The following is a 9,700-nucleotide window of genomic DNA, read 5'->3' as shown; positions in this document are numbered from 1 at the left end:
CACTATCCATCTAGGTTTATATACATATATTTCTTTCAATTTTTTCCTAAAGTTATGATTAAAATATTGAAACATATTATTTTTTAAAGCATGAATGTTCAAGTTTATTATTTGTCATGAATGGGTTTAAAATTAAACAGAAAGAAAATTTTTTTTAGCTGAGTATGGCATATATAATAGAGATCAATCCTTTTTCGTTTATAATTTATACATAAAAAATTGCAATCACTCGGTAAGAAATATATACTACTATGTCAAAAAATATATATTTTATTCATCATCAGAAATTTCATCGTCTTCAACAGATTTTGCTTTCTCTTCCATCTTCGTCCGCGTGATTAGCTCCTTCGCTGGATTGAATACGCCGTTCGTCTGCACATTGCATATGTAACACCTTGTACTTTTCTTGTAGTGTTCTAAAGCACATTTCTCGCAGAAATAATGTTTGCATCTGAAAGGAAAATTCGTTTCACACATTCTACATCTAATTGATTTAGAAGATAGAATTTTGATATATACTTTGTAACGATGGGGTCTGTAAAGCTACTTCGGCAAATAAAACATTTGAACGGCAACGTTTCTTCGTCGCTGTCAATTTCGTATTTCTTATCATCTTCGTCTCCGCTATTATTATATTCTCCTGTGGCAGCTTCTCTTTCTAACTGCCAACCTAATTTGTAATCTGACCGGTCATGAAGAAATTTACAGCTATCTGAAATTGAAATGGAATGAAATAAGTACATAATAGAGTAAATAATAGATGTTTTAATAGCAAAGATTTTCGGTCTATTTACCTCCAAAGCCACAAAAACCAGTTTCTTTGTAATCTTTACATATGTCTGGTTGATAATCCCACCTAACGGTTGCTCTAAGATTAGATGGTGCTCTGATTGGTCCTTTGCGAACCATACCACTGGAAGCATTTCCAGCAGCTGTATCTTTCTTCTTATAATATTGAGCATAATTATTCAAGCCTCTATAAATCTTATCATCCTCTTTTCCTTCCAGTTCCTAAAACAGACAGATTGTCTTCTATGATATTGTTCTACCCTTGGATATTTTTATATTGTATTTTTCTATTTACTTCATTTATTTTCTGAGCTTTCTCAAACAGAGCTTGAGCATCTTTGTCCTTCTCTGTTTCTGTTTCTAAGATTGCTGTTGCTCCTTGATCGCTTGGTCCTGCTGGCATAGGAGTTTTAGAACTCTTGTAAGACACTGTAACGCTTTCATCGTCGCTACTATTGTTATCAATATGCTGTTGGTCCTTTAATTTCTTCGTATTAGTCTGTAAAATGCTGTATTTACAACAAGTTCCCATTTTTGTTAACACTTGAATTTCATTGCACATTATAATCTATTTAATAATTGAAAGTAACCATTACATGATTCTATCTGATATTTACACTTTGTTTCATTGGATTATTATCATCCTGTTTCTTTTCCTTTTTGACCACTGTAGTTTCATCTTCGCTACTCTCTATTTAAAAATTAAGAAAAATATGTTATTATTTATGGGTACTGAACATAACCTATAGATAATACTAATCGAGTTTATATAATGAAATTACATTCTATTGGGACGCTAGGACAAAAATCTGATGTTCTTTAAACGTACTTACCATCTTCATCATTTGCTGTTCTTCGTTTTCTGGCTGCAGTGCTCCGAATTTTTCTCCTTTTAAATAAAAATGTGCAGTTTTTCTTGTCTGTTTTAGATTCTGCGTCTTCCATATTTGTTTTGTAAACAACTTCGTCCAAGAGTCTCTATAATTTCAAGATTTAATATTTCACGAATATTTTAAAAATCTGTGAAAATACTATTTCGATTTTCAGTTTGACCAGTCGATAACGAATTTACTTAACTGAGTTAAATCCCTGAATAAGTACGTTCTGAAGGTATTGTACACATCTTTCGCTAAAACATTAATAGGTTATATTTGGCTAATCAGAGATGCCGTAGATTGTCAAAATCTACCTCAAATCTATACGAAACTGTAATATAAATGAAATTATGAATAAAATAATTTCATGGATAACATAAATAGAAACTTGTTGCTTCATCATATCTTAATTATTTATAGAAAAAGAAATTTAACTAAAAATTAACTGTAAATTTTTGGCGCGTTTTAGAGAAACTAATATGAATAAGAAAAAAAATATGGCAATTGATTTTCAAGACAATATGATATTGTTAACCAGGAAATATTTAAAACGTAAGATTATGTGTCCTGAAACAAAGTTCAGGCATCACGTTAAAGAAAGAATGCATATATTAGAACTGTTAAAAAGAACAGTGGATATGGGTGAAAGTAATTCTGCTTTGTTGATTGGACCTAGGGGTAGTGGAAAAACAACAGTATGTTTTCTATTATTAATTTTATTAGAAAATCATCACTTTTTAGTATTTCCTTTATATAGATCTTTACCTTTTTATAGTTGATAAACAGTATTTTAAAAGAATTATCATATGTAAAAAGTTTTAAAGAGAATGCATTGATAGTGAATCTTCATGGTCTTGTTCATACTGATGATCGATTGGCTTTGAAAGATGCTACACGTCAAATGCAATTAGAAAATGTGGTTGGCGATAAAGTTTTTGGCTCATTTGCTGAAAATTTAACTTTTCTGCTTGATTGCTTAAAATCAGGTGATAAGAAACGTTCTAAACCAGTTGTTTTTATACTAGATGAGTTTGACTTGTTTTGCCAACACCACAATCAAACTCTGTTGTATAACTTGTTTGATATTGCTCAATCTGCACAAGTAAGTGTAAAATAGAGTTTTGTATTGATTTACAATTGAGTTGAATATCAATTGAATGTTCATCTCTTCAGGCACCCATATGTGTAATTGGAATGACTTGTAGATTAGATGTTATAGAACTCTTAGAAAAAAGGGTTAAATCAAGATTTTCTCATCGGCAAATATTTTTGTTCCCTGGAGACATATCATCTTCAGAACAACCAACATCTGCTTTTGATGATCGTTTAGAACTTTTTCAACATCTTTTAAGTCTTCCCGATGATGAGAATGTAAATAGGATAGAATATCAATATGAAGATTGTACAATAGATCCACAGTTTGGATCTGTGTGGAATGAATACATAAAAAGTTTAGTTAGTAATACTACTATGGTGAATCTGTTAAAAAGACTGTACCAAATTGATGTTAGTGAAAGAAGTTTTAGAAACTTCTTAGCAATAGCTGTTTCTACATTGTCAGAGAAGCATCAAAGACTAGATGTAAATGATTTTGTAGAAGCAAGTAAGATGTTTTCTCAAGATGACAAGGTGCTAATGCTTGAAGGATTGTCTGTATTAGAAATGTGTTTAGTAAGTGTATTTATTGCTCTCCTCCTTGGTATAGGATGTATTTCTGACAAACATGCTATTATTCTAGATAATTTCAATGAAACATGAAACAGAAATTTATGATGGAGAGCCATTTAATTTTGAAGCAATTTATAATCGTTATATAAAATTTGCTAATCAAAATTCTTCTATACAAACTGTTCAAAGGCCTGTTATTATGAAAGCATTTGAACATATTAAGGTAAGGGTTGTAATAACAAAATAGGAGTAAAACAATGTTGTTCTTGTATTATCCAAATAGCTTATCATTTTCAAAACCATACATATTTTCACAGAATTTGGAGTTTTTATTGCCAGTAAGTGGTATGAATTCAAAAGTTGAGAAAGAGTATCAATATTATAAATTCGTACTCACCTCACAACAAGTTATAGAAGCTGTAAAAAATTATTCTGGATTACCGACAGAGATATCTCAATGGGCAGTAACTAACATGTAATCATTATGGATTATTTATAAAATTGCAGGTGCTAAAGAATTTTGCATTTGTAATGCATGACTCATTTGCAATTTTAACCAACAAACAAGTATTTTATAAAATAAGTATGAGATTTGCATTTTTTAAAACACATTTTTTTTATTATAATTATTTATTTTAAAGAAACAGCAGTTTGTTTCTTGTGCTATATTTTGTGTAAGTGTCTTACACATATATTCATTTCAAAAGTATATGTTTTTGCATATATAAGAAACTATGCATATTAGTGTATTTAGTATTAAAAAAATATCAAGCATTTTCCAAAAACAACTATGGTATCTAATTAGACCACATGCTGTCATGGCAAAAGGATAGTTTGCATTTATATAGTATGGGATTAGCATAAGAGTATATATAGATTTAATATTTAATAACATCGAATAAGGTGAAAAAAATTAGATATTATTTTCTTGATGTCTATGTAATACATCTCTGTAATACAGTCTTCGAAAAGCAATTCCTGCCTATCATAGCATAAAAAACGTCCAATATTACGTCCTTGATAAATAAAGACAACAAATAATTTTTCATAACAATATTTTATCTGACACTTATAATAAAGGACTTCTATTTAGGTGCCATGCTATTAATCAGGTTATTCTAAGTAGTTACAGTGTCTGTGATCTTTCAACAGAATTGTTCCCTATATGATAGCATCTATAATTCTCATTCATGTAGTTATGTAAGATTTTAATTATTTATCATAGATTGTCTGTACATTGTATGATGTAACAATACCGTGTAAAAGCGTTATAACGTGTACGTGAATACATTTCTATGTTTCTAATAAATCTGCTATCGTTATACAATGTTGGTAAGCATTAGGAAACACTAATCTATCCAAGCGAAGTTTGGCTTATTTTTATTGGTCAATGTAGTATCAGTAATCGTATTTAGTTTAGGACTCTTCGATAACTTTCTCCCAAGTAGAAGTTGTTTTCCATACTTCAGGCGATTTTTACGATTATATTTTTGAATATACGAATCGTGACCTGTTGCAAATTAACTTGCGTAACTAATCGAGCAATAATATTTTAACTCAAATGCATCTTACCAGGATTAATTCCTACTGGATGCACGCTATTTAATTCGTGCTTTTGTGAAGGTGGTCGAAGAGCAGACATGGCTCTACTTATTCCGACCTAAAAGATATAATGCTACTATACATAATCAATTTTGTAATGTATACAATTTTTTAGCCATAAAGTATATATATGTAATAGTTATAATAAAAACCTGTGGGTGACGTATTCTATGTTCTACTAAATCTGCACCTAGAAGCTCATCATGAACACTCATTCTTATTGGTATAATTTTATTTATAAACTAGAAAAATGTAAAACGTCAAAAATTAAATAACGGATTTTAGTAAGGAAACGTATTTTGAATAATATTTGATACAATTTACCCATAGCAAAGTAATAGATACTGTGAAGCTCCAAAGTGTTAGGCATAAAATTACTAAACATTGTACACCTAACAAATATCCTCCTCCTCCTACATGCAGAAAAATATCTCTGTGGAATTTGATCATTTCATAAGACAAATTTATTGTTGCAAACCTTTGAATAATCCTTTTCTTCCACTGGTAGTATCAAGAGGATACGGATTATCTGCAAATAAACCTATAGCAATAATACCCCAAATTCCACTTGCACCTACATGAAAGGAAAACTGGTCAATAAAATAAGAAATTAATAGAAAATAAAGTAGTAAAATTAAAAAGGAAAACTAAAACCATGTGTAGCACTGGCTCCAACAGGATCATCAATATGCATTTTGTCAAAGAGGGGCATGGTAAAACATGTGATTAAAGCACCAACCATTCCGACAATTATGGCCTCCCAGGTTCTGAAAAGAAAACAACCACCTAACTGACTCTGTAAAGTTATTGTTAAGGTAGTAAATATCTTATTGAATACTTATAAGTACTTGTACTGAAATTCACCTGTAATTGCAACCAGTGAACCAAGAATGCCATTTATTTGACTTAGAATGTCAATCCTATCTGGGCCATTTAAGCTGAAGCCTAGCCCAACTAAACCACCCCCCATACTTGCTAACATAGTGCAAACTGCTGCTTTAGCTGCATATTGCCATCGTTGTCCACTGACACCATATGTGCTACCACTGTTAAATGCTAACCAGCCCCACCTTATACAATTTTTGTATATTAATATATATCTGATAATCCAAATCTGTAAATGGGCAACGACTAATTATTTATTTTACCAAAGTACAAATAAGCCCATGATAGCATTGACTGGACATCCAAGAGGCAATGGATCAATTCCATTGTCATATCTGCCTACCCTTGGTCCCAACATAACGGCACAAGCAAGTGCTATTATAAATTAATATCTTAGGTATTGATTAACAAATTATCTCGAAAAAAAATATTAATACTTTACCAGAGGTACCACCAACAAGATGCACTACCCCAGAACCAGCAATATCAACAGCACCCATTTTTTTTAAGAAACCTTGATCACCCCATATCCATCCTGCTGGTATGCAGTATACGATTGTATTTAAACAGGAAAATAAACAGTATGCTTTGAAATTGCATCTGTAATCATGTAATATTCAAGTGGAGTTAAAAAGCTTTATAGATTATTTTATATAATTACCGTTCAGCCATGGCACCACTAACAATGGTTGTTGAAGTGGTTGCAAAGCTTAACTGGAATAAAAATGCAGCACACTTTGGACCCATCAATACGTCATCTATTGAAGGATCTATTAAAAAGTCTCCTATGCCAATAAAAGGATTATTAAACGTGCTTGTTCCGAAACTCGTTGCGAAACCAAATATCCAATAAGTTAAACCACCGAGTACTATGTCAACCACATTCTTCATCATAATGTTGACTTCATTTTTTAAAGAGACACATCCAGATTCTAACATACCAAAACCTAAATAAACAAAAAATTAAACTTATTTATATTTCTTGTGTTTTAATCTAGAACTTTACCTGTTTGCATAGTGAAAATTATAAAGGAATTCGTCACAATCCAATTACTATCTTCTTGATTCAAATTATATGCAGAAGCCAAATATCTTTTTACAGTTGAAGTGTTTGTAATATTTGTTTCATAATTTCCCATTTCCATATTAGTTACTTCTCTCACCAAGAGAATGGCATTAACTAGATGTTATTTTCTATTTGACCGTCTCAGAATGCAGTACTTCAGAGAAAAACATGTTAAAAATGAACGAACCACGACGAAAACATATTAACTATGAACGAGTTACGGTTTCAATCGTTTTCTCCTGATATCGTGAATTTGTACTTTCATACCGTCAAAATGGATGATTTATTTCGATGGGAAAACAATTATGTATTAACAAAATTTACTTTTATAATTTTTTTATTGACCCACATCCAGCCAACAGATTTACTGTTACATTACATTATTCATTATTATAACAAATTTCACCATATGTTCAGTAAGTTCTTTTAATTTTTTTTTTTTTTACGGTCAAATTATAATGAAACATGCAAATAGAGTACTAGCCTAAATAAAAGAAAATTAGGTCACATAAAACCACTACACAGAATTATGAATTTATCATAAGACCATTCTAAATATTAGTATCTTTTAAATAATTATTGAAGCATGTAAATATATTTTTGTAACAATTATGAAGTTAATTACTCTTCTTAACATGAAGGAAGTTTTTCGTTTTTAATGATTTTTCAATTTTTTATGTATTAAAAAACTCATATAACATAACTATGATCTTTACATCCTGAATTCCTAAACTTCTTCAATTAGCGGTGAGTGATGGAATCAAAAAAGTACAACGTTCGTATATTTGGCAGATGAACGCGTCCAATTTATCTTAAGGAAGCAAGCTTAAATTAGTATACAGTGCTAGAATTTTAATTTTCATTCAAAATAATTGAAACATGTAATTTTGTTAACACTTCCAAAAGCTTCTAAAAGGACTACGTTATTGTAGATGGCAAATTTCTGTCTGCTCTTTTGTTTGGATGTTGTCTTCTTTATATTTATGAATTAGTGTCCATACACATTCTCATCGCTGTATGCTATATAGAGGAAAAAATCTTCTTCATGATGTTCCTATGAAAAATATAGATCACAATATAAATATTACAAATGTAATAAATGTTTATCTATGTCTAGAATGAATTTTGAATTATATAATTACCGCATAAAGAGATCCCATGGTAGCACTTGTTGGAGGAATAATGTTGTTCACAAAGAAGAAGAGAGCATCTTCTGGACGTAAGTGAATTCGTTTACGGATTAAAAAATAAAATTGTCCCACAGTCAAATCAGATGGTACTAGATATTTTTGTTTATCCAAATCACTAATTTTAGCTTTTGGAGCCTTCTCGACGATAACCTAGGAAATATAAATTTTTTATCAATATCATTTATGAAATAATACAATGAAATGTGTAAATCATTAATTTTAATTGCAAACTCAATTATATTTTAATAAAAGGAAAATCTCCATTCATCCCTCCATTATCATTATTAGAATTAGAAAATGTTTCAAACCTTGGCCCATTGTCAAGATAAGAAACCATTCTTAAATCCATATTTGATATCACATAAATTTGATATTTATTCAAGTCTTCAAAGTAACAACAGTTGGTCTACATTTTCAATGTTCGTTCTATGCGTGTAAACGAAATTTGTCAACGTGTAAAAATTTCAGGGAAATCAAGCGAAATGGGGAAAATACTTTCCCTTTTATTTGATTTTTATCAATTGACAATTATAAGTAAGAGCGTAGTACGATCAATAGACCTGAACAATTGCAAGGCGAGTGCACAAAGAAATTCGATACGAATGGTGAATTTAATCGTTAGCGTCTTGATCGAGCGAAAAAATATTTCAACTCGAAATAAAAGAGTTTACAACGTAGAAAGTCGACCTTGGTTCATTTAAGACCAGGAAATTCTCGGGATACGGACCGAATCGATTAGCGTCGAATTACAGTAGTTGCTCGTAAAAGAATAATCTTAATCACGATGAATTAATGGTTTTTCGAAATGATGCAATCTGTCTGTATTAGAAGGGAAATAAATTTGTTTCCATTGACCAAATGGTTGACTTTTTCGAGCGGGGATACTCACGGGAACCCTTTCGGGATATTTTCGTCGAATTTTTTCACCCTCGACCTTCCTTCTTTCAAAGGAGTGTTTCTCCTTGTAATGAAACTTCATCGTTCTCGTACGCTTGCACGAGACCCCGTGCACTTTAATAAAATCGTTTCTTCTCTAGGGTTATGAAAATCTTCTTCCTATTGACTCATACGATGATTCTGAACTGGAAATACGACGATACGATGATATTCTTCTCCACTTCTGTCACAACAATCACCGTGCGTCAGTTACACTGCGCACTACAATTTGCTTTTCCACTCTACGCGGACGTGAAATAGTCCCTGGTTTCCACTGGAAAACTCGACAAAAGATATATCTAGAAATTGGACGATATCTCCTAGCAATTTGTATATTCAAGTTGTGTTGGTTCTAACGTGTTATCGCAATGTCTGTTTAGTGAGACAGAGAATGATTTCAGTGATCCGTTTAATACATAAAACAGGACCGTCTCTACGAAATTTTCCTTTTATACAATAACGTTTGATATTCATTCAAAACGAAATGATGATATTAATTTATTATCGGACTGTCGAAATTTGCGAGTAAATTTCTCGTTCATTTGTACAAACATCTGTATTTGAAAAAAAAGACGGTTTCTCGCGGAACTTCATTACTTGTAACATTATTTAATTATATCTTTCACTCATTTCACAATTTATATCTTCCTTTTAAAATTAATGTGGGCTATAATTATAGTTAGGAGATT

The 9,700-nt window shown here is 31.0% G+C and overlaps 5 protein-coding genes across 5 annotated transcripts in view; 2 read left to right on the top strand and 3 right to left on the bottom strand.

Annotated features, from left to right (window-relative positions):
• Window positions 1-9,700, top strand: part of LOC132913741 (synaptobrevin-1-like) — a 38,073-nt gene that overhangs the window by 5,294 nt on the left and 23,079 nt on the right. The window lies entirely within an intron of this gene.
• LOC132913727 (E3 ubiquitin-protein ligase RNF113A) lies at window positions 255-1,757 on the bottom strand. The gene is made up of 6 exons (XM_060972257.1): window positions 1,623-1,757; window positions 1,407-1,480; window positions 1,085-1,288; window positions 795-1,011; window positions 520-712; window positions 255-451 (listed from the first exon to the last, which is right to left on the bottom strand). The coding sequence occupies exons 1-6, from the start codon at window positions 1,732-1,734 to the stop codon at window positions 271-273; spliced, it is 981 nt and encodes a 326-aa protein (XP_060828240.1). The 5' UTR covers window positions 1,735-1,757; the 3' UTR covers window positions 255-270.
• LOC132913723 (origin recognition complex subunit 4) lies at window positions 1,787-4,264 on the top strand. Its single transcript, XM_060972251.1, has 6 exons — window positions 1,787-1,899; window positions 2,134-2,359; window positions 2,440-2,766; window positions 2,838-3,335; window positions 3,403-3,555; window positions 3,650-4,264. The coding sequence occupies exons 2-6, from the start codon at window positions 2,144-2,146 to the stop codon at window positions 3,809-3,811; spliced, it is 1,356 nt and encodes a 451-aa protein (XP_060828234.1). The 5' UTR covers window positions 1,787-1,899; window positions 2,134-2,143; the 3' UTR covers window positions 3,812-4,264.
• LOC132913721 (putative ammonium transporter 3) lies at window positions 4,232-7,114 on the bottom strand. The gene is made up of 11 exons (XM_060972249.1): window positions 6,826-7,114; window positions 6,481-6,766; window positions 6,262-6,419; window positions 6,083-6,194; window positions 5,799-6,004; window positions 5,589-5,720; window positions 5,413-5,508; window positions 5,259-5,347; window positions 5,087-5,176; window positions 4,905-4,992; window positions 4,232-4,842 (listed from the first exon to the last, which is right to left on the bottom strand). Exons 1-11 carry the CDS (start codon window positions 6,962-6,964, stop codon window positions 4,682-4,684), a joined length of 1,557 nt encoding a protein of 518 aa, XP_060828232.1. The 5' UTR covers window positions 6,965-7,114; the 3' UTR covers window positions 4,232-4,681.
• On the bottom strand, window positions 7,205-9,405 carry LOC132913742 (gamma-aminobutyric acid receptor-associated protein). Its single transcript, XM_060972278.1, has 3 exons — window positions 8,965-9,405; window positions 8,028-8,225; window positions 7,205-7,939 (listed from the first exon to the last, which is right to left on the bottom strand). The coding sequence occupies exons 1-3, from the start codon at window positions 9,052-9,054 to the stop codon at window positions 7,874-7,876; spliced, it is 354 nt and encodes a 117-aa protein (XP_060828261.1). The 5' UTR covers window positions 9,055-9,405; the 3' UTR covers window positions 7,205-7,873.

The sequence above is a fragment of the Bombus pascuorum genome, chromosome 13, assembly GCF_905332965.1.
Source record: "Bombus pascuorum chromosome 13, iyBomPasc1.1, whole genome shotgun sequence".
NCBI classification, from domain to species: domain Eukaryota; kingdom Metazoa; phylum Arthropoda; class Insecta; order Hymenoptera; family Apidae; genus Bombus; species Bombus pascuorum.
Note: the sequence above shows the minus strand (reverse complement) of the source record. Positions and strands in the feature narration are given on the sequence as shown.

Coding starts and splice junctions, on each gene's coding strand:
- LOC132913742 (XM_060972278.1), bottom strand. CDS start 9,054: ATGAAGTTTCATTACAAGGAGAAACACTCCTTTGAAAGAAGGAAGGTC. Junction 8,226..8,964: donor AATATCCCGAAAGGGTTCCC/GTGAGTATCCCC, acceptor TATATTTCCTAG/GTTATCGTCGAGAAGGCTCC. Junction 7,940..8,027: donor CCATGGGATCTCTTTATGCG/GTAATTATATAA, acceptor TATTTTTCATAG/GAACATCATGAAGAAGATTT.
- LOC132913721 (XM_060972249.1), bottom strand. CDS start 6,964: ATGGAAATGGGAAATTATGAAACAAATATTACAAACACTTCAACTGTA. Junction 6,005..6,082: donor ATGGGCTTATTTGTACTTTG/GTAAAATAAATA, acceptor AAATTGTATAAG/GTGGGGCTGGTTAGCATTTA. Junction 5,721..5,798: donor TTCACTGGTTGCAATTACAG/GTGAATTTCAGT, acceptor AGAGTCAGTTAG/GTGGTTGTTTTCTTTTCAGA.
- LOC132913727 (XM_060972257.1), bottom strand. CDS start 1,734: ATGGAAGACGCAGAATCTAAAACAGACAAGAAAAACTGCACATTTTTA. Junction 1,481..1,622: donor AACAGCAAATGATGAAGATG/GTAAGTACGTTT, acceptor ATTTTTAAATAG/AGAGTAGCGAAGATGAAACT. Junction 713..794: donor TGGTTTTTGTGGCTTTGGAG/GTAAATAGACCG, acceptor TTTCAATTTCAG/ATAGCTGTAAATTTCTTCAT.
- LOC132913723 (XM_060972251.1), top strand. CDS start 2,144: ATGAATAAGAAAAAAAATATGGCAATTGATTTTCAAGACAATATGATA. Junction 2,360..2,439: donor GGGGTAGTGGAAAAACAACA/GTATGTTTTCTA, acceptor ACCTTTTTATAG/TTGATAAACAGTATTTTAAA. Junction 3,556..3,649: donor AAGCATTTGAACATATTAAG/GTAAGGGTTGTA, acceptor ATATTTTCACAG/AATTTGGAGTTTTTATTGCC.